The 24,657-nt window shown below is 33.2% G+C and overlaps 1 protein-coding gene across 2 annotated transcripts in view; it reads right to left on the bottom strand.

The window, feature by feature from the left end:
• SCLT1 (sodium channel and clathrin linker 1) overlaps positions 1-24,657 on the bottom strand; it is a 171,556-nt gene that overhangs the window by 128,000 nt on the left and 18,899 nt on the right. For both annotated transcript variants that reach the window (XR_015553827.1, XM_004426501.3), the window contains exons 3-6: positions 16,313-16,371; positions 15,696-15,768; positions 12,150-12,205; positions 882-1,017 (exon numbers count right to left, since the gene is read on the bottom strand). Coding sequence is in view for 1 of the 2 variants with exons in the window: in XM_004426501.3 (XP_004426558.1) it covers positions 882-1,017; positions 12,150-12,205; positions 15,696-15,768; positions 16,313-16,371 (324 nt within the window). In the remaining variant the exon portion in view is untranslated. The remainder of the gene's footprint in view (positions 1-881; positions 1,018-12,149; positions 12,206-15,695; positions 15,769-16,312; positions 16,372-24,657) is intronic.

The following is a 24,657-nucleotide window of genomic DNA, read 5'->3' as shown; positions in this document are numbered from 1 at the left end:
AGAACAGAGTAAAAAACATGCTTTCTTCATTATTTTTTTCCTCTATTACATTTTCAAATTCCTTCCCTCTACACATTAAAAAAAATTCAGTGTTACATAATGCTGCTTATCAAGGTTAATATAGCTTATCTGATTAACTTAAACTATCATGTTCATAAGTAAAAAATTTCAAAACCAAATTTCTAAGGAATAAAAAATTATGACTTTTCAAAGATAAGAATAAAATCAAAATTGTAATAAAGAATTTCTAATCCCCATTTATAAATGAGAAAACTGAGGCACAGAGCTAGAAAGTAGAAGAATGGGATTCAAATCCATACAAGATATGAGATATCTAGGATATAAAATTGTTAACTAAGATAAAATTCCCTCACGTATAATCACAAAACATTACAGTGTTAAAGACAGGATATATATATAATATCACTTCCCAAATATTTCAATTACTATGAGGGAGGAAAAAAGGAGAAAAAGTGTAATTCTAGAAGAAGTATATCTCTAGAAAAATATAATTTTACAATCTTTGAAAATTGAAGAAAACACAATACTAGGAGAAAACACAGAAAAATGAAAAATGTGTTTAGGCAAGTGGATAATTGATGATTTTTTTCCTTTAAAAATTTTCCTTGGCATTAAAATATTTTTATAAGGCATAAAAAATCATGTCAAAAGCTTTATGATTCAACTAAAATATATATTTGGCAACATTATTTATAACAAACAGTGAGGGTATATATTACAAATTTTGTTACCTCCTAACTATTTTGCAAATTGTAGAAAATCATTAAGTGTTAACATTTTTGTCATTCTGCACAAATGTTTTTAAAACTGTTTTTTCAGGCTACAATTAAAAAAAAAATATATATATATATATCACTCACTTGATTGGCTAGTTGTAATTGTTCTTGAAGATTCCTGACTGTTTCATCATCTGTATATACATCATTTCCCATCTCTGGGCCAAAGGGAAGGGCCTCCAATTGCTTTTCAACAGCATTTTTTAATTCACTGTGCAACCTTTGGAACAAACAGTTAACACAATAATAATCTAAATTCATTTTATTAACAGTAATTACTGTCTCAGAGTCAACTAAATAAACATGTGGGTCAAAAATCACTCTTTACACAAAAATCATTTTTAAGTCAACCTCAAAACTTAGAAGTGTTTAGTTATCATTCAACACTGTGCTATAAGAACAAAAAAGTATTATATCACAATTTCAAATGCATTAAATCGGTCATAATTCAAGCATAATTCAGCTTGTCCTAGGGAGATTTCAATTTTTCAAAAAGGTAAAATTCAGATATTACACCATATTAATTGATAAAATAAGTCACTCAAAAAATTTTTAAATATGATATTGGTTCCATCTAGTTAATCAAATGGAAAAACAGAAAATTTGAAAATTTTCTATTCTGAGGCTTTGTTATTGAGTACTCACAAATTTAAAATTGTCATATCATTTATCATTAAGAAATGTCCCTTTTTGTCTCTAACAATCTATTTTCTTTGGGTTAGCACTTGCATGGCATATCTATTTCCTCTTATTTGCAACCATTCTATATTCTTATATTTTAGGAATCTCTCTGAGAAGAAGTATATACTATAATCGGTTTCTGTTTTTTAATCTCCTCTGATAAATCACTGTCTCTTAATTGTGGCATGTAGTACACTGAAATTTAATATAATTACTAATGTATTTGGGTTTATATCTATTATCTTAGTATTTGCTTTCTATTTGCCCTGCCTATTATGATTTTTCTCTCCTTTCACACTTTCTTTTGGGTTACTTTTTATTATTCCATATTATCTTTGCAGTTATATGATCCTTTGCTCTACTTTTAGAGATTATAACATGCATCACTGAATTACCAAACTCTAAAATAAATTAATATTCTATTTCTTATGGGTAATGAGAGGACCTGAGAATGTTTTAACTCCATTTACTCTTTTCCCAAATTTATGATATTGCTGTCCTGTATTTTAATTCTCTGTAGATATTTTAGAGACATTATTATTGCTTTAGCATAGTCGATGTTCATTAGACTTTCTCCCATAGTTACCCTTTCTTGTAGTCCCAAGCTTTCATCTGGGATTATTTTCCCCTGTTCTTGTAGACTATCCTTTTAGGATTTTCTTTAATTTTGCTAATGATAATTTTTTCAATTTTCACTTGAAAATTGAAACTGTACTTATTTGAGTTTTCTTCTGGAAGGATATTTCACTGGGTACAGAATTCTAAGTTAACAGCTTTTCTTTCAGCACTTTGAAGATATACCATTGTCTCCTGATTTCCATCATTTCTGTTGAGAAGTCAGTTAATATCTTATTGCTGCTCCTTTAAAGATGATCTTTCTGCTTTAACACTTTTTTCTTTTTCTTTGATTTTGTATTGATTTTATAATAATGTACCTAGATATTGTACTTTTGTATTATCCTGCTTACAATGCATGGTATTCCTGCAATGCGTGAATGGATTGATGTCTCTCTGTCCTCTTCTTCTGGGACTCAAGTTATATAAATTTTAGCCCTTTACACTATTTCCCCTATGTCTCTTACATTATTTTTTGTCTTTTTAATCACCTTGTCTCTGATCTTCATTCCAAATATTTTCTATTGACTTGGGTTACATTCCACTAATTCTCTCTTCAGTTACATCTCATTTCCATTACTGCATTTTTTCAGTTCTAGACTTTCTATTTGGTTCTTCTTTTTTTTAAAGTTTCTAGTTCTCTTATCAAAATTCTCAAAATTGTGTCTTATTTCATTGAACATATTAAGCATAGTCATTTTAAGACCAATCCTGTGGATCTGTTTCTATCGCCTATTATCTCTCAGGATTTTTTTAACCAGGCTATCTTCAATCTTTTTGTCACTAGTTCTTTTTATGCCAGCTATGAGCCAGCCATCACATGTAAAAAAGTACAGAGCTATTCTGAGGCCTAGAAATTATGTAATCTTCCTCTAAAACGGTCTTTGTTTTCTTTTTCCAGGGGGCTAAGGGCATTATCAATACCTGATCACCTTCTATCAACAACAAAGACTCAGAAAAATCAGAGCTATATTTCAGATATTTTTAAGACTACTCTATTTTGGAGGTCACTCCTATTCCTAGGGTATCCTAACTCAATGCCTAGAAGTTCCTGAGCCACCTGCTCTCAAGTGAGACGGGCCTTGAATTTCAATTTTTATCTCTCTAGCCCTGTGAACATGAATCAAGCTCTGATCAGTTTTTCAACCTCTCTTCACCTCTTCCGAGAGAGGGAGGTACACCTAGAGGAAAGTAGCCCCAAATGGAGGCTCATATCCCTGGATTTCTTACTTTTCCTGATCTTTTGCCCTGTAATTCTTTACTGACTTCAATTCACCCCAACAGACTTGATTTTTTTTGTGTGTGTGTGAGGAAGATTGGCTGTGAGCTAACACCTGTTGCCAATCTTCTTTTTGCTTAAGGAAGAGTGGCCCTGAGCTAACATTAGTGCCCAGCTTCCTCTATTCTATATGTGGATTGCCACCACAGCATGGCTTGACAAGTGGTGTAGGTTTGCACCCAGGATCTGAATCCTTAAACCTGGGCCTCTGAAGTGGGGTGCGCCGAACTTAACCCCTATGCTACTAGGCCGGGCCCTCAACAGATTTGATTTTTGTCAAATTTTTGTCAAGATTTTTTAGTTTTTGTGCAGATTCTCTCGTTTTTCTCGGAGTCTGATTACCTAGTCTGCTGTTACTATAATCAGAATCTCTAGTTCATTTATTTTTAGTTTTATTTTTTAATTAATTAAAAATGTTCTGAGTACTAGCTTGGTTACATCTCACTAGTTCGATGTGCTGTTCATTTTATGTCATTTTTAATTTTAGTTTTCAATTCCTCTTTATCTCAGGAGTTAGTCTAAAATATAATTAAAAGAAATATTTTGTGCCTATCTTTTGCTATTTCTAATTTTACTGTAGGTGTGATTTACAGTTGTTTGTATGTGTGTACGCGGTGAAAGGCTTTGCAGTCCATGTGTATGTTTGTAAATGTTTCATGGGTCTTTTAATAAATAGTATATTCCTGTTGGTTGATATATGAGTAGTACAAACAGAAAAATATATATCCATATACTCAAACTTGATATTTTCTCTTTACATCCTCTATATCCCTGCTTATTTTTGCCCTTGTTTCTTTTGAAATATAATATAGTTGCAATAATGCAATATATTTGTAAATACTGATTAAATGAAATTTTTTTTTTTTTTGTGAGGAAGATCAGCCCTGAGCTAACATCCATGCCAATCCTCCCCCTTTTTTTGCTGAGGAAAACTGGCCCTGAGCTACCATCTGTGCCTATCTTCCTCCACTTTATGTGGGACACCGCCACAGCATGGCCTGACAAGTGGTGTGCTGCTGTGCACCCAGGATCCGAACCTGGGCTGCCAGCAGTGGAGCGCGCGCACTTAACCGCTACGCCACGGGGCCGGCCCCTCATTAAATGAATTTTATCTAATTCTCCAAAGATATTAGCAGTATAATTAAGAAAATTAAACCATTTAAATACCACAAAGGTTTAAGAAATTGATCTTTTTCAAAATGTTTTTTATGTAGGGTTAACAAATCTTGAAAATCAGACATTAAGTTCAACAAATATTTGAAGAGATATTACATACTAAATAGTAAGATCATTCTGGTTCTAGTTGTATCTATTCAAATACATCAGCAAGTCAAAATGTAACTGCCATAGGAAAAAGAAAGGAGGCAGTTCCGTCATATTTGGTTGGCTTGGCAGTAAGAGGAGAAATCATATAAAGCTTCGTGGAGGTAAATGGTGTTATCCTTATTTATTAATAACACTAGTAGCACCACACTTCTCTGCATAGCTGCTTTTTCTGTAGTCACCATTGACTAGCTGATCTCTATTTTCTAGTGCAAATTCTAAAAAAAGTCAATCTTACTGGTTTAGCTAACTGCAGAACCGGTTTGCTGAGAGAAATGGCACATAGGCCACAATTAGGAACCTAGACAATCAGGAAGCAGCTATACAACTGCTGGTTCCAGGATCACGCCTCTTTAGCTGAGATCCTGGGATCAGGAAGTTACTGCCACAGCCATTGCCTGTAGGAACACCCTGCCTTAGTTTTGACAGAAGCAGCTGCCAGAATTAGTGGCTCTAAAGCCACATTACATTTGTTAGATTCTCATCCGCAAAAATAGATCCTCAGATACTGCTTCTCCTCCTTCTTCTCTCCTAATTTAGGTCTTTACAAGTGCTTACCATTAGCAGAACCTAATTCACATCGTGAACTAGTTTTTAGGTTTACAGCCTCTACAGTACAGAAAGGTATACTAGAAGGAGGCTGGAACAAATGTTAAGCCAATTATCTGCCATAACCTGTTATTATAATTGTAGTTTAATTAAATATAACCCAAGTGATAAAAGTACAAAAGAGTTGTTTTTTTCTATGAAACTTAAATCAAATATGAAAGACTCAATAAAGATGAGTTGTTAAATAGTTGCTGTTGAATTATAGGTAAGTAAAATAATTATAAAAAGTCAGAAAAATTATAAAATCACAGAGGATCAAAAGGAGATCAAAAGGATGTCTAAGTTTTCACTCTTCCTCAAAGAAACCGAAACTGGAAATTATAAAGAACGAATTATATGGTTTATGTATAAGAGACAACAAAGAACTACAATTAGCTGCCTTACTCAAAGTAAAGACCTTGGCATTATATCAAAAAATTAAACAAATGCATATTTACATTAAGTTAAAGTCAAAATTTTTTTAAAGTATGCATTTTTTTTTGATTCTCTATTTTACTGACTCGCTCAATCTACAGACCATCTGCAAATCTAGAAGGTAAGAGGGCTTCCACTATGCATTACGCTAGGTACAGTGTGACTAACTCAAAAGAGTAACAGTGTTTCTGACCTCGTGTTGACTATTTCATTGGAGAAAAGATATCTCGGATAAAAGCTTTTTTAAAGGAAATAAATATTATCCTATAATATAATATAGTGCCTTTACTTAAATTACTATATATAGTAATAATAACTTTTTAAGTTATTATTTATGGTTTTTATTATTTTTCTATCTTATCACTTGCAGTATCACTTCAAAAGATATTTAAAGAGCACTTACTATAATTATAAAAATATAGAAACAATAAAACTGACATCATCCAGTCCAAATCCCTCATTTTACAGACTAAGACACTGAGTTCCAGATAGATTACAATACTGATACAAGGAAAATCACCCAGACAGTAAATGCAGTAGTGAAATTATAACCAATTATAATAAATAGGCAATAGAAATTTGGCAACGATGACTTTCTAAAAATTTTGATCTTTGAGGTGACAAAGACGAATCAAACACCATTCTAGCCAGTATTTCTTTGAATTGAATTTGTTATGGATAGGAAGATGCACCATTCTTTTACATATTATTAAAAAGAAAAATTGCTGCTTATTAATCTTTGATATCCCAGTCACTATGGCTACATCTTAGTTTTGTAGGTATTAAAATGGGGGACTAGAGATAGTATTAGTGAATCTAGAATCAACTAAACAGGAGAGAAGAGAGAGTAAGACAAACACATATAATTAGAAAACATTCTAGACAACTGCCTGGTATAACCTCTCCATATGTCTTCCCTCACCTGACAGACTTCATTCATCCTCTAAGTCTAAGCTTCTCTGGTGAAGGAGTCCACACCTTGCCATGGTGTAGTGCTGCTTTTGGGGATTAATACCCAACAGCCTAATAACTAGAATTGCTGCTTCCCTTCTTATGCCCCTCCAATGAATTATACACATTCTTTCAAGAACAATCTGGAATTTTCCAGTTCTAAAGTGCAACTGGATACAATCCTTCTAAAGTGCACCCTCCTTCTCTGTTTAAAATCCTTGAACAGCTTCCTATGCCATCTGTAAGACAAGTTTAAATTCCTTAGCAGAGCATATAAGATCTTATATCATCTGGTCCTGCCCACCATCCCGGTTTTATCATGCATAATTCCCCTATATAAATATGCTGAGATATAGCCATATTAAATGATCTGTATTTATTATTAAACATACGTTTTCCCAGTTGATGAACTCCTACTCGTTCTTAAAGACTCTGCTCAAATTCCATCCTCTCATTTAAGCCTTCTCTGTCTCCAGCCAGAGTGATGTATTCCATAATTATACTCTAATGTATATATCGGACATGTTATAGTTACGGTGCCGCCATGCCCAGACTTAAGTAATCCTTGACCGTAGCCCATGCTCTGGAGAACAGAACAAGCTCCTCTGTGCACAGGGGAGTCAATGCTTAGACTAGAGTTTTGCATATTTCTCCAGGGCAGCCCTATTGTAAGCTGACTGGCATGAAGGGCTCTGACAAACAGAAGTGCTGGCCATTAGCTAAACCAACAAGAGTGGGTGCCTTCAGGATTTGGCCTAGAAAATAGGGAGACTTGGGTTGGAAGAGTAAGAACAGCGGATCCATGGACAACAGGGGTGTCATCACAGAAGGGACAACGAAGGCTTTATGAGAGAACTGGTAAGAGGAGCATACCCTTAAGAGATGGTCCCGATTGTTTCCCAGTGCTAGTTATATTCCATGTATCTCCTTATCATATACTCCCATTTACTTAAAATGACCTAAGTCTCTATTTCTTGAAATACGAATATATGTATGTGTTGATGTTCCTAATATTTGCGATCATCCACTCAACAAATATTAATTGAGCATTTAATATGTATCAAGCACTGGTCAATGGTGGTGGGTATACAGTGGTAAACAGAATAGACAGGGCCCTGTTCTCATGAGGGATATATTCAAGTAGATAAGACAAATAATAAGTAAGCAAAAATAATTTGGTGGTAATAGGTATCATGAATAAAATAAAATCGGCTAACAGAAAAAAGAAAGGTGGGGTGGGAACAGCAGTGCTAGATTATGTGGCCAGGGAATGCCTTCCTGATATGAGATCTGAATGAAGGGAAGGACATAGTCCCGTGCAGGTCTGGAGAAGAGCATTCCAGGCAGAAGAAACAAGTAAAAGGTATTCAGGTGGAAATTGGTTTGCCAGGTTTAAGGAAGCCAAAGTAAGAAGGCCAGTGTGACTGGAGACTAGTATCAAAGAGGAATGTGATGAGAGACACATAACATGCATAAATATACAAACACAAACTCAATTATAAACAGAGACATACAAAGAAATCAAGGTAGCTCTGGCTTTATATGAGATTCTTAAAAATAGACATTTAAAACTTTATAGCTAAAGTTTAGGATTCTGGTGGACTTTGGGGGATGCTCTTCTTCACAGTACAATGACCCTAATTAGCACCAGAACAGCAGTGTTTACCATGTAATCCTAGAGATTTCTTTTCTCTCTCTCATTAGAAAATAGATCAAATACATTCATTTTCTGCTACTATAGAATAAATCAAGTTTTAGGAGAATATCACTTTTTGGACAAGTATTAAAAAATAATGGCTTTCTTATTGTTTTTATAAATACATACACAAACTCCTCCTTCCCAAATTTCAAATAGATAGTAACCTACTATGTTGTGTTCATAGGATATTGTAAACATACACTAATGATATAACAATTAGGGAAGGTGAAATCAAATTTAAAATCATACCTTTGACGTATATTATTATTATTAAATCATCATTAGTCGAATTATGAGAACAAATCAATGAAAATAGTGCTAAAAAACAATTCCATTTTATAATGCTATTGAAATCTTCTACATCATATTTAGTTTTAGTCTTAAAAAAGATAAATATCAGACTATCAGAAAACAAAAACTAACAAACAGAGTAAAATTAATAATATGCTAAATATCACTGGTTTTAATTTATTAAATACTAACTTTATATTCCTGTTGAAGTTTTCTGTTTCTGTGCTCTAAAGCTACATATATGTCTAAATAAAAATGTAAAGACAGTTTTAAATTTCAAAAAAGTTTTTGGTGACTGCTGAATGAAAAACTACTTAATAGATTTTGCAGTGAAAGATCACTACATGTATCAGAGAATAGTACATTTTTTCTGTAAAGGGCCACATAGCAAATATTCTATGCTTTGTGGGCTATTCAGTCTCTGTTGCAACTATTCAACTCCACCACTGTGGAACAAAAGCAGCCACAGACAATATAGAAATGAATGGGTGTGGCTGTGATCCAATAGATTTTTATTTATTTTATTTACTTATTTTATTTACAAAAAGAGGTGGCAGGCCAGATTTGGCCCCCAGGCTGTATTTTGTGACTCCCTGACAGATACAATTAGCAGTTACTTAGTGCCAGAAAGTGCTGTACTTACATTCACTCATTTAATGATTTTACCCAATTTCTTCCTCTGGCAAATTATAAGGAGGAAAAGATAATATTAAAGAAAAATATAAAACAACAACAAAAAAATAAAAAAAACTATACTCTCAACATGAGCTAAGTTTCAAGGAACAGACTTAAAAATGGGAGGATGATAAAATAAGTATTTTTTCACCTCTTCCTTAGTCTCATTTTTATAAAATGACTTCATTATTTCCTATTTGTAATCAATTCCCAGATAATATACACCCATATACAAATGTAAGTATTAAAATGTTCACAAAACCCAGTAACGTGGAACTGCAGACTATTATATAATCCATGCCATTGCTACCTTCCATTATTCAGATCTGACCTTGTATACATATTTAAGATATTTTCCTTAAAAATGATAAACTCTTGATTTGCAGTCCTTAACTGCAATACATAATTAAAAGTAGAATGTTGCCCTAAAGACAGAGTTCACTTTAAAACCTGATAACATTTTTGAGTTTACTAAGAGTGTCTTTCAGTAAGCTCAAAATCTATTTTTTCCCCCACTTTCCTATTGTACTAGGAACAAATACATTCTTGAGACATGACTACATTACTATTAAACAACTAGGCAGATTTTTAAAAGACTGGCTTCAAAAGACCTGGACATGAAAGGAAGAGGGTAGAATCAAATCTAGGAAACAACTAAATGACTAGCTCAACCATATAGTACCTTAGCTATCCCCAATACATTAAAATACAAGCTTAATCTAAATACATCGCTGATTCAAAAATCTTAGTAATATTCTTTACTAGGAAGAGCATAGCCTTTTTAATAATTATTTTGAGAAAGAACAGTAAATCCTAAAAAGTTAAAGTTGGAAAAACTTTCCCATGGGGAAAAACACAAATAAATGAGAAAAACTGAAAACCCAATTAAAAGATTTACATAAAGGAATGCAAACAAAAGAATGCCAAACTTCAAAAGAGCCCATGCTTTAAATGAATTTAGAACCAAAAAAATTTTATTTCTTCATTTTTTCGTCCAGTTATACAAGACAACAACGAAACATATATCAGATCTCAGTCTAGTTGCATGACCTCTAAAAGTTAAAGAAACTTGGGACAGAAGAAAACCTTAAACATTTTTAGAAGAAAATATAAGAGAAGATCCTTCTGACCATACACTGAGAGAGGATTTGTTAGATACACAAAGAGCAACAATTAGGAAAGAAGACTGATATTTTCAACTATCTTAACATTAAAAAAAAAAATAATAATATTCTGTTCATCAAACATATCACAATCTGGGAATAGATACCTGAAACACCTCTTGTATAGCATGTTGTATAGGCCATTGGCACTGATAATTCATTCCCATGCCTTTCCATATCCAGCCTCTATCATAGTGGCTGAAAGTCTAAAACTACATTTCCCAGATGTCCTTGAAGCTGGAGATGTGGATGGGATTAAAGTTTCACCAATAAGAGGCACTTGAGGGGATGTGGAAGGCAGAAATGATGCGAGAACATTTTTCTCTTGGTATGACAGATGGCAAGCAAAACTGGATAGACATGACTGTCTCTTATAGTCAGTACTCCATGCCCCACTTTCCAGTGTCAAGTCTCCAGCTTCATAGAAATGTTGCTGTAGTAGTAGCAACAGAGATGGTGGCAGCAGCACAAATTTCTGAAATCAGGATGGAAGCCTCTAAGGTATTACCCTAAAACCAATCATGTTCTCACATAGTACTCAAATTTAAGTGACTAAATCACTTCTTGTTTGAAATTCTACAACGGTTACCGTTTATGGCATTGACACGGATTGGCACACCAACAAATATTCAGAATACAAATTATACAAAGTACTTTGACAATTTAATAACAAAAAGATAAACAAATAGAAAATGGGAAAAATAAATGACCAAGCATTTCATGAGAAAAGAAAACCATGTGGATAAACATATGAAAAATAGTTAACCATATTAGTATTCAGGAAAAAGTAAATTAAAACCACAGTGAAATACCATTTAGGATTCAAAACAAGAAAAACTAAGAAACCTGATAAGAGCAAGTGCTGATACAAGATATGGATCAATAAGAACTCATAAATATCACTGGTGGGAATGTAAATTGGCACAGCCACTTTGGAAATTAAGTTGGCATTACATCGCAAAATTGAATATTCACATAACCTATCATCCAACAATTCATTCCTTGAAACTTTTATATTTGTGCATGATACTGAGTGAAATAAAAGTAACTCCCAAAAGACTAACTGATACCATTTTTATACAGTTTTAAAAAATGCAAAACTAAATAGTACGTTGTTAGGAATACACATACCAATTAAAAAAATGTAAAAAGCAAGGGAATGATAAACACAAAATTCAAGATAGTGTTAACCACTGGCAGAGGGAAGGAGAGGAATGGGATAGGGAAGGAAAACAAGGACAGATGCACCAGTGTTGGTAACATTTTAGCTCTTAACTGGATGGTGGGTTGACAGGTTTTCATTTTATCTGTATGTTTCATAACATACAAATATATTATACACTATACTATTATTGATGCCTAATATTTATAAAGTGCTTATTATGTACCCTATTTTAAGCACTTACTTTATCCCTTATAGTCAGCCCTATGAAATATGTTTTCCAATTTCTAGATGAGGAAACTAAAGCACAAAGAAATTAAGTAACTTGTCCAAGGTCACATAGCTAGTAAATAATGGAGCCACGAGTCAAACAGGAAATCAGGCCCCAGAGTCCATACTCATAACCAGTACACTACAGGAATAAAATATCAAATAACAACAATAAAAGTTACCTAAGACAACAATAAAATGATTCAGTTAATTGATCTACCTTTCATTTTCCTTGATGACATTTTCAAGTTGTAATTTCATCTCACCCATCTGTTTCTGAAAGAATAAAATATGGTTGAGCAACATATTTTCCAGACAATTAGATCTCTATTAAGCAGTCCATTCATATGCAAGCAGTCAGAGTCCATGACATTAGTCTACAGATAAGAAATAATTATAATTATTCTTTACTTCTAACAAGCAATATTAAATATGGATATTTTAGTGATACACAAAGCATAATAAAACATTCATTTTGAATAGAATATAAACAAAAATATTTTATAAAACACACTAAGAAATATTTATAAATGTAATTCCTATGATTTATAGATGTTTATAAAAAAACAGATGAAAGATATTCCTCAGTATGTCACTATAACAAATACTAGATGATCCCTATACCTTGAATGTATATCTTAATTCACCTTAGTTTAGGTGAAACCCATATAAGCGCTTATATTTCAAAAAGTAAAATGTTAATGGTGAAAAAGAAAAGAGATCTTCTTTAGCAGTAATTCATTCAGTCTCTGATTCATCACCTTTATTAATTGCTTAAACTTTCTGCACTATTAAGGCTGCTATGGTAAACCAACATGGTCACTAACACATACTTTAACAGCAAAGATGATAAAAAAAATCAGTACTTTAAAGGGAATGAGATGAAGGTATGATTAATTCTCTCTGAGGAGATAAAGGGATTGTAGGATTTCAACAGGAAAAGAAGGACATTTCAAGTAGGGAAAAATATAAGTAAAAGCAAAGAGGCAAAAATATTCGATAACACAGGCACAGTAGTCAGCTCTCAATAAGAGTAAATGGGCAAGGGGAGAGCAGGGAGGCCATGTAATTTCACACTTAAAACCAAACTGCAATCAACTCAGGATAGTCCATTAGTCTTGATTGGGTGCCCTAGGCTAAAGGAGAGGAGCCAAGCCTGCAAAGAACCTGGCAAGGGAAGGATGGAACAGGCAATGCTCCAAGTCTTTTTCTCCCCCTTTCAACCAGAAAAGCTCAAGGCAGCTTGGTCTAGGCAATCGGCAACAGCCAATTGTAACTACAAAGCTGGCTTGAAAGGTGAACTTTTCCCAGGTCCCTGCTGTGCCTGAATCACAATTAAATCAAAATGAACGAATTCACTACCAGATAATTGAGAACTGACCATACATGGAGTGATGCAGTGAGAGATAAAATTGGAAAGGCAGGAGGCGGGTCTTGAATGCCATGCTAAGAGGTTTGGATTTTATTGTAGCAATTATCCCCATTTTATAATTTAAAAAAATTGATCTTTGAAAGTTGCAAAAATGTCAGTGTATCTTGAAAAATATTTATTACTCAAATAATTAGGATATATGTGCATTAGCTAGGATTAAAGGTGGATCACTACAATCACACTACAGATTCTTTACTGTAAAATATTTCAAAATATTTAATAGTTGGAAGGAAATGAAATCTCAGCAGTACCTCTCACGTCATCAAATTTTCCCCTATTATTTACATTTTCTGGAAGAAAATCTTTCACATAGAGAATTATAGCGATACTTTTCTTGCTTTCAAGATATACTATTTTTGGACTGGGTCATTAAGATAAATCATCAGAAGTAGTTCTAATCAATAATATCTATGTGAGCAACTGTTCTTAGAGGTAGCTGTCAATATCTTTTTTCTCTCTAAAAGCAGCAACTATTCTTATTATGGACTATGGGGTTTCTGCTACAGCCTCTTCTCTCTTGTAATTAATTCAGTAATCACTCAGACTGAGAATGTCGAATGGGAAAATGAAGTTAAACACCTTAGTAAATTATCTGATTAAAGAGATATATGAATCAAATAGATTATAAAAAATTAAAAATTTAAAACAGTTTAATTCAAGATAACTAGTTATTCTATTTTATACCAATCAAACCACATAATATGTCATAGCAATTCTGAGAGCATGAATTCAGTAGAAATTTTAGACTCACTAGTCCTAAAAATAAAAGGAAAATGCCATTTGTGCAGAAGAGAGCTTTATATTGCTCTTTGTCAATTAGAAAGATTAAAAGACATTACTATGGTTGGTTCAAACTTAAATGGCCACAGGCTAAAAAGCACACAGTAAAGACTAGGAAAACAGTTAACTTATGATAAAACAGAAACTGCAATTTAAAGAAATGCTTGTTTTTGAAATCTGGGTCTATAGGATCACTTCATAAGTTTTACATATTAGAGAATTAACCTTGGAAATGAAAGTACAAATAATTTCAAATGCAATGGAAGAATCTAAGTTTATTTTTAGAAGATGTAAGCATTATGTGTTCTTTTAGTAAAGGTACACATCAATCTATTAATTTATAAATGGGAAATTGTTAAGCTAGATCTAAATATCTTGTTCCAATAAGCCCTGGCATTTATTCATTCACCAAAAATTGAAGGCTTACTATGCACTAGACTTCAGAGCATATGGTAGGATCTCTTGCTGTCCATGCACGAAGAGAAAAGAAAGTAAGAGAGAGATAAATGAAGTTCTTAGTGTCTGCCACATCCACAGCCCCATGCTGAGGAAATCAGTCTCAAGGGGCTGTTTTTATACAAGGTTTTGTTATACTTTCTTCCATTTGAATTAAACTAGGTCAACTCTGCTACCCTATCACAACTGAATTGATCCAGGGATTGGTATCTAAGCCAAACACAAACTCTACTCAAACTCTAAAAAAGAGAGGTCATCACCTCCCGGTGGACTTAGCTTGAGACATAAAGCATTTATTTAAGAAATGCTTCCATTGTATGAAAGCAGTCAGAAAGGTCAAAATTTGGGGGAGAAATGTAAAAAAATCTTCAAATCAAAGAAACACATTATAAATATTAGATTATTAAATCAAAGAAACAGATTATAAATATTAGATTATTAAATCAAAGAAACAGATTATACATATATCTAAAAATGTAGCTCATTGAAACTCAGATTGTATCCTGAACAATGCTGTACTATAATTCTAGTTCTCCACGAGCCTGCTATAATCCTAGTGTTAGAAATTCTGGGACCCAGAAGCTTCCTCAGTTTCTTCACTCCCTTCACTCCTAAAGTAGACCCTCATTACTAAGACTATTTCAGACAGAGCTGCCACAGAAAGCTTACATAAGAAGTGGATCAATAGCATCTAAAATCTGATAGACATAATATTTGAAATTGGGGGAAAAATCCATTCTCCAAATAATAGGAAATACAAATAGGATGAGAGTAAAGAGATAGGTCTAAAAGAATGTGAGATGGTTTTGGGTCCTTCTGGAGGAAAAATAAAGACGTAAGCAAAAATAATGAGATTAAGAGTTCTAAGCATCTAAGAGCTGCTCCCGTGAGACAGCAGGAGCAAGGAAACACTAGATTAAAAAACAAAACCGAAAATAATCTTTAAACACACACACACTTACAGAGGGCCAAGAATTGATTAGTTATAGCTAAATATTTTCTTCTTCATCAATGTCTTTGAAAAAAAGGGAGTCTATTTTACTTTTTCTTTTTTTATAATAAAATATTACAACAAGCTTGATAACTATGATTTCATACCTGATAATATTTGAGCTGCCCATTTAGCTCTTTCAGATGCTTATCATACTCAGTAATAAGAGGAGCTATAAAGCTAAAGAAGAAATACAAAATTAAAAAGATGGCATATTCTGTTTAATCTAGTTTAATAAATATGTAACATGAAATAAGTTGCCCATGAACATTTTTATGTTAAATTTATCCATAGCAATCAATACTTTGCCTTTTTCCTAACCCAGGGGTTCTCAACCTTAGCTCAATTAATATTTTGAGTTGAGTAATTATTTGTTGTAAGGGACTGACCTGTGCACTGTGCACTATAGAATGTTTAGCAGCATCCCTGGCCTCTACCCATTAGATGACAGTAGCACCCACACCCTCCACAGCTGTGACAAGCAAAAATGTTTCCAGACATTGTCAAATATCTGGGGAGGGGAGGGAGGCAAAATCACCCCAGTTGAGAACCACTCTTATAAACTATAATACTAGCTTTTTTTTTTCTTGTCAATTCAATGACATATCATTTAAACCTAGTTATAGCAGACCATAAAATAAACATTCCTAATACTAAAGAAATTATTTTAACAATAATTAAATATAATTAAGAAAATAATATTTTTCTGTTAACTCAATCTTACCTTTGGTCAACTACTGAGTTTTCTAATGTGTCATCTCCATCTCCTTTGAAGACAGCTTTCTATAACAGAGAATACTGCATCTTAAAATGTCTTCTCATATTATCCTACTCAAAACTGACAGTATTTTAAAATTAAATACAACTAAAATTTTTATAATCTTAGAAAATCTATTAATGCAATTAAAAAAGAGAGAAAGAGAAAAAAGTAATCATCTAAATTGATGTTGAAAATGTATTTGGTAAATTTTAAGACCCATGCATAATAAAAACTCTCAGCAAACTAGAAATAGGAAGAACTTTCTCAATTTGATAAAGAATATCTACTAGAAATCTACATCAATTACTATTTTCCATAGTGAAACATTAGACGCACTGCATTAAATTCATAATACAAGGCTGCTCCGTATCTCTGCTAAAATTCAGTATTGTACTAGAGGTTCTAATCAATGCAATCTGTTGAGGGGGAAAGGAGTCGGAGATTTAAAGGTTGAGAAGTAAGATACAATACTTATTATTTACAGACAATTTGACCATTTACCTAGAAAACTCTACATATAATCTACCAATAAAGATTATTATAATCTATAATCTTTAGTGTATACTAATAAGAGCATACACAGATAGAAGATCAATATAAAAAAACAACAGCTTTCCCAAATACGGGCAATAATTAGAAAATATAATAAGAAAATATACCCTATTAACTTCTGTAACAAAAGGTAGTACTTGCAAATAAAACAAAAATGTTGCAATAACTTTATTGAAAAATTAACTTTACTGAAAGACAAAAAAGAAGGTCTAAATAAACAGGGTACTATATCATATTCATGGATGTGTGAAAAAGTCAATACTTTAACTGTCTCAAGTCTCTAAAGTTCACTGCAACTGCAATGCAATTCAAAAAAAAAATCCAATAAAATAAATTATGAAACTTGATCTTAAACAGATCTTAAAGTTCCTATGAATGAGTAAATATAAAGAATAGCCAAGATAATCTGGCAAAAAAAGAAAAAAAAAAGGAAAAGAAAAAAAGAGGAAGGCCTTGCTCTACTACATATCAAAACACTGTAATGTTAGAGTAATTTAAAAAATATGGTATAGACACAGTAACAAACAGAACAGTACAGAAAATACAGAAATAGATTCAAGCATTCACGGATATGTGGTATATAAAAGAAGTGGAATTATAATTGAATGGACAAAATACTGCTTTTCAACTAATAGTATTGGGTAAAAAAATAAAATTAGATTCCAGCATGTACTAAATGGAAAGTAAATTACAGATAAAGATCCAAATGTTTTAAAATATTTAACAATTATTGAAAGAAAATGTATTATTGACTTTGGGATACACAAAGTTTTCTTAAGCTCCAAAAATGAAGAGGCTTTTGCCTGTTTTGTTTACCAACGCCCCAAGCAGTGCCTAGCATACCCACTCAAAATACATTTCTAGCTTGAAGACACCAGGAGTAAAATCTATAAATAGAAAGACTGACATCTTACAACATCCAAATTTAAAAGTTCTACACAGCTAAAAGTACTATAAGCAAAGTTAAAAGGCCAGCAACATTTGTAACATGACCAAAAATTTAGTATCTAGTATAAAGTAAGGAGAAATATTCAAACACAAGGAAATGTACAAGGATGTTCAGTGCAGCTTTTACTGTAATAAAAAAAAAAGAAAAAAGTCCATCAATAGGATAAATGAAAAATAATACAACAGGATCCCATAAGTAGTTCAAGGAATTAACACGATTTATACGCATTGTTGGGGGACGAGGGAGAGTCTCCCTCTGCCCTTTCCCTTAAGGTTCTTCTGGCTGGCCAAATAATTAACAAGACAGGTTAGCAGGAGAAAATAATACCAAGTTTAATAACATGTATTCATGGGAGAAACTCAGAAATGAGCAACTCGTCCCTCTGTCTAAGCTCCTTGCTTAAGTATCGCAGCTAAAGGTGAGGAGCGTGTTGGGGGCAGGTAGTGGCTTGGGACTTCAGAGGGCAGGAAGACAATTCTTTTCAGGGTCATCTATAGATAATGTGGTCAGGGAGAGACCGAGTTTTTGATAAAAGAGGCTTGGTGCCTTTCCTATTGTAACCTCTATCCTACATTATCTTTACAGCCATCATGATAGAAGATCTGTTCCAGGAAGGAGCCACCATGTCAAATTCTTTAGGCAGTTAGTGGGGGAGGTCAAATGTCCCTCAGAGAAAACAATCAAGGTAAAGAGGTATATTTCAGGGTGGCCAAATCTTGATCTCCCACAGCATCAACATAGACACATCACAAAAACAAACAGGTTACTTCTAAGGATAGAGGGAAAGGAATGGGAGAGAGGGGATGGGTGAGGGGTTCAAAGGAATTTTCAAGTGCATTTGTAATATTCCGGTTTTTTGAAGGGAAAAGGTGTTCATGATCACACATATAATTTAAAATGAATAAAAAATATAACTAAAACAAGTCTCTGATTTCTGAAGCTTCACTTAACAAATTTTCAACATCTTAACTCCGTAAACACTTATTTTACTTACTATGTGCAAGGGCCCATGTTAGACACAGGTAATACAAAGATGAACAATTCATGGTCCTTACCCATGAGATAGGTTGCAGAGTTGTAGGAGAAAGAGGCAAATAAGAAATAACAATAAGAATAAAGACATCCTATGAAAGAGGCACAGAATGGTGAGAATGAATAGATGAAAGGAAGACAATATTTTTTTATTCAGGTACTACATACATACACAAAAAAGTACACAAATTATAAGTATGCTACTAAATAAATTTTCACAAAGTAAATATACCAGTGCAGCCAGAACTCAGATCAAGAACCAGAATACAAGCAGTCTTCCCTTTGCACAGTAGGTAGTATGTTAACAGAATTTGTGCATACCGGTACCAGTCCTCCAAATGTAACTAACAGCCAGACTTCTAACACTAGAGATTAGTTTTGCCTGTTTTATAACTTATAAAAATGTAATAATTTAGTATATTCTCTTTTTATGTCTGGCTTCTTTTGCTCAAATCAGGTTTATGAGATTCATTCTTGTTGCTGTAAGTGGTTTTGTTTTGGTTCATTCATTCTTATTGCCATATACTATTTCATTCTATGAATATGCCACAATATATGTATGTCTTCTGTCAAAGGAACATTCTTGCAAAGGTCTTTCAGCATACACATTTCTGATGGGTATACCTAGGAGTGGACTTGATGACTCATAGGGTATGCATCAGCCAGTTCTAACAGTGATTGTACCAATTTTCTAAAGTGATTATACTAATCTACTCTCCCACAGGCAGTATAAGAGATTTGTTCCACATCCTTGGCAACATTTGGATTTATGTCTTTTACTTTAGCCACTGGGTGTGTAGAAGTATCTCACTGTGGTTTTAATTTGCATTTATCTGATAAACATTAAATTGAACACCTTTTCATAAGTTTATTGACCATTATGAAGTGCCTGTTCAAGTTTTTTGCCTGGTTTCCTAATGAGTACTTTTTTTGTTATTGATTTGAAGACATTCTTTACCTATTTTAATATGAGTTTTTGCCAGATTGCAAACATATTCTCCCATGCAGTAGCTTGCCTTTTACTTTCCTGTGTCTTTTAACAAACATAAATTCGTTCATCTTGATACAGTCCAGTTTATCAGCCATTTAATTTATAATTACTGTTTTTTGTGTCCTATTGAAGACATTACGCCTACTGCAAGTTGATAGACCTGTCCCTCTAAGTTTTCTTCTAAAAGCTTTATTATTTTACCCATACACATTTAGATATACAATCAATCCAGAAGGGATCAAGTTTCCTTTTTTTTCCTCTGTGGAAATCTCGCATGTGTACAGTTATTTCTGAACTCTATTCTGTTCAATTGGTTTACTTGTCTCTCTTTAGTCAGTATCACACTGTCTTATTAGAGCTTTACAGTAAATCTTGACATCTGGTAGTATCTGTTCTCCAGCTTTGTTATTCTTTAAGATTGTCTTGGCTCTTCTTGGTTTTTTGAAAACAAATTTTGGAAACAGCTTGTCAAGTCTGAAGTAAAAAAATCCCACTGGCATTTTGATTGGGATTTTGTTGAATCCAATTAAGCCTTGCAATCCATAAACATAGTACATTCTTATATTTATTTTACTCTTCCTTATTTTTATGAATACTTTATAGTTTTCAAGTCTTACTTTTCATGAAAATTCTTCTTAAATATTTAATGTTTTTCATGCTGCTGTAAATAGCATCACTATTTAAATTTCATTGTCAATTGAATTATTGCTATTTATACAAATAAAATTAAATTTGTAATTTTCCCTTGTATACAGAGATGCTAAATCCATTTATTATGTCAAACAGTTTGAAGGGTTTTTTTGGATGTTCTATATACACAATCTTATTTTCTGCAAATAATGGTTATTTGGAAGTGTTATTTCTTCCTTTCCAGTTTTTATATCTTTATTCATCTTGCTCAGACTTCAATATAATGCTAAATATGAATGATTCTGGCAGGCATCCATGCCCCCTTCCCATTCTCAGGGGGAAAACTTTCAACATTTCACCATCAAGTATAATGCATATGTAGTTTTCTTGTAGCTAATCTATCAAATTGAAGATGCTTCTTTCTATTCCTAGCTTGTTGAAAGTTTTTATCACAATAGGGAGTTGAATTTTATCAATCATTTTCTAGATGTCTTGAGATAATCATAAAATTTTCTTCTTTTTTTAATTCCTATCATTATGGTGATTTACACTGATTTATTTTCAAATGTTAAACCATCTGTGTATTGCTGGAATAAATCCCCACTTGGTGGTGTGGCATTATCTTTTTAACATATTTGATTTGCTATTAATAGTTTAGGCTTTTTGAATGTAAAGTTCATGAATAAGATTGCCTATAATTATCCTTTTGTCAGAAGTCTGTTGCAAGTTTCAGTATCAAGGTTATGCTGGTCTCATAAAAGCAGTTGAGACGGGATTCCCTTTTTTCTACTCTCTGGAAGAGAGATGTAAGATTAGTTTTATTTCTTCCTTTATGTGTTTAGTAAACATCACTATGAAGTCCTCTGGACATAAGGTTTTCTTTGTGGGAAGATTTTTAATATTGAATTCAATTTTTTTTTTTTTTTTGGTGAGGAGATCAGCCCTGTGCTAACATCCGCCAATCCTCCTCTTTTTTTGCTGAGGAAGACGGCCCTGGGCTAACATCCGTGCCCATCCTCCTCCACTTTATATGGGACGCCGCCACAGCATGGCTTGCCAAAGCAGTGCGTCGGTGCGCACCCGGGATCCGAACCAGCGAACCCCGGGCCGCCGCAGCAGAGCGCGCACCCAACCGCTTGCGCCACCGGGCCGGCCCCATGAATTCAATTTTTTTAATAAATGAAAAACTTCAGATTTTCTACTGCTTCTTGTGTCAGTTTTATTAAGTTTTGCTTTTCAAGGCATTTTGCCTATTTCATCTAAATTGCCAAAGTAATTAGTGTAAAGTTGTCCATAATATCCTCTTATAATCATTTTACAATGTATGTAGGATCTGCAGTGATGTCAGATTTTTCACTTGATCCTCATAACTTGCATTTTCTCTTTTTTTAGCTTGATCTACCTTGGTGGAGGTTTATGAATTTTATTGATCTTTTAAAACAACTAATTTTTTAGCTTTGTTGTTTTTCCCAATATTATGTTTATTTTTTATTTCATTGATTTCTACCACCTTTCTTTTGTCTTTCTTTCTTTGGGTTTACTTTGCTCTGCTTTTTCCATCTTTTCTGTTTTTCAAATACATGTAATTAAGTCTAAAAACTTCCCTTTAAACACTGCTTTACTGACTTCCTATAAGTTTTTAAAAATTTTTCAATTAAATTTTTTACATTGAAAGAATTGTTGATTCACATGCCATGATAAGAAATAATAGAGAGATGTCATATAGCTTTTGCTATTGAAAATGCTATACCATTTTCCCCAATGGTAACATCTTGCAAAACTACAGTACAGTATAATACGATATCACAGCCATGACACTGATATTGAGTTAAAATACAAAACAGTTCCATAACCCAAAGATTCCTCATGTTGCCCTTTTATAGCCACACCCATCTACCTCCCACCCCTCCCCATCCCTGAACCCTGACAACCACTAACCCGTTCTCCATATATATAATTTGTCATTTCAAGAATGTTATATAAACGGAATCAATACAATATGTAACCTTCTGTGATTGGCTTTTTTTCCACTCAGCACAATTTCCTGGACATCTGTTGTATGTATTAATAATTAATTTCTTTGTATTGCTGAGTTATGTAACATGGTAAGTACATACCACAGTTTAACTGTTCACCCATTGAAAGACATCTGGGTTGTTTCCAATTTGCGGCTGTTACGAACAAAGCTGCTATAAATACTTGTGTGCAGATTTCTGTGTGAACATAAGTTTATTTATGTTGTCATATCTTAAATGAACATAAGTCCATTTAAGTTGTTATTTCTCTATGATAAATACCTAGGAGTACAAATGCTGGGTTGTATATTTACTTTTTAAAGAAACTGCCAAATGGTTTCCCAGAGTATCATTTTACATTCCACCAGCAATGTGTGATCCAGTTTTTCTGCATACTTGCCAGTATTTGAGTTTTCACTATGTTTTATTTTAACCATTCTGGAAGGTATATAGTAACATCTCATTATGGTTTTGATTTTTTAAATTAAACCTAGTAATTGTGATAGACTGAATAATTGACACCTAAAGATGTTTACATCCTAATCTCTAAACCTGTAAATATGCTACAACATATGGCAAAAGGAACTTTACAGATGTGATTAAATTAATAATCTTGAGATGAGGAGATAATCCTGGATTATGCAGGTAGACTCAATGTAATTACAAAGGTCCTTATGAACAAGGAGGCAGTTAGAATCAGAGAAAAGGTGATGCGAAAACTGAAGCCAATAGAGATTTGAAGATGCTATGCTTCTGGCTTTGAAGATGGAAGAAGGGGCCACAAGCCAAGAAATGCAACTCTAGAATAGGGAGGAGAAGGGGGCAAAGGACTAAAGGACTGATTCTCCCCTACAGCCTGTAGGAGGGCAGTGTGCTGACACTCTGATGGGCCCAGTGAGACTCATTCCAAACTTCTGACGTCCAGATCTATAAGATAATAATTTGTGTTGTTTTCGCTCACTAAGTTTGTGGTAATTTGTTATAGCAGCAATAGGAAACCAAACTTCAATGATGACGAACATCTTTTCACACGTTTATGTGACATCTGTATAGTTTCTGCAGTGAAAGGACTCTTCATGTCTTCTGCTCATTTTCTAACTGGATAGTAGATTTTGTTTTTTTACTTTTGAGTTTTGACAGTTCTGTGTAAGTTCGACATACTAGTAATCTGTCGGATATATGTTTATAAATATTTTCTTCTAGTTTGTAGTAAGTCTTTTCATCTTCTTGGGCAGAGCAAACGTTCTTAATATTGATAAAGTTCAATTTTTCCCTCTATGGACCATGCTTGTGGTGTGCAGAACTATTTGCCTAGCCCTAGATTCTAAAGAATACCTCCAACTATCTTTCTAAAAATTTTATAGTTTTACATCTTATGTTTAAGTCTGTGAGCCATTTTGAGTTAATTCTTTTACAAAGTGTAAAGTTTTGATTTAGATTCTATCTTGCTTGCCTTCTTCTCTCTACCTTTCAGAGTCTTACTTTTGTTTCGTACAGAATGTCCAGAGCTTTTAGTTGTACTTAGTGGAAGGTATAGGGAAAGGTACATTTACTCCATCTTCCCAGAAGTGGAAGATCATTGTACAAGTTATAATATGTCAAATTTTGATTATCTTAAGTTTAAAATATTTTCTAGTTCCATTTATAATGTTTTCTTTGACCAATAAGCTATTAGAAGTATATTGCTTAATTTCAAAGCAATAGGATTTTCTAGATATCTTTTTGTTGTTGATTTATACCTTAATTCCACTGCAGTCAGAAAAAATTTGAATGACACGAATCCTCTGAAATTTGTTGAGGCTTGCTTTATGACCCAGCGTATGGTCAATTCTGGTAACTGTTCCATGTGCACTGGAAAAGAATGTGTATTCTATTTTTGTTGAGTACAGTGTTCTGTATATGTCATTTGGGTTCAGTTTGTCAGTGCGCTGTTTATATCTTTTATATTGTTACTAATTTTTTGTTTGCTTATTTCTTGCTCACTCTCTCTCTACTGAGAGAGATGTGCTAAATTCTCCCTTGAAATTCTATATTTGCTTCTTTTTCCTTTTAGTTTTTTCAATTTTTACTTTTATATATTTTCAAGCTATGCAATCGGGTGTATAAGGATTTAGAATTGTTATAAGTGCACCATTATAAG

The sequence above is a fragment of the Ceratotherium simum genome, chromosome 12 (genome assembly GCF_057802395.1).
Source record: "Ceratotherium simum simum isolate JZ-2026a chromosome 12, ASM5780239v1, whole genome shotgun sequence".
NCBI classification, from domain to species: domain Eukaryota; kingdom Metazoa; phylum Chordata; class Mammalia; order Perissodactyla; family Rhinocerotidae; genus Ceratotherium; species Ceratotherium simum.
Note: the sequence above shows the minus strand (reverse complement) of the source record. Positions and strands in the feature narration are given on the sequence as shown.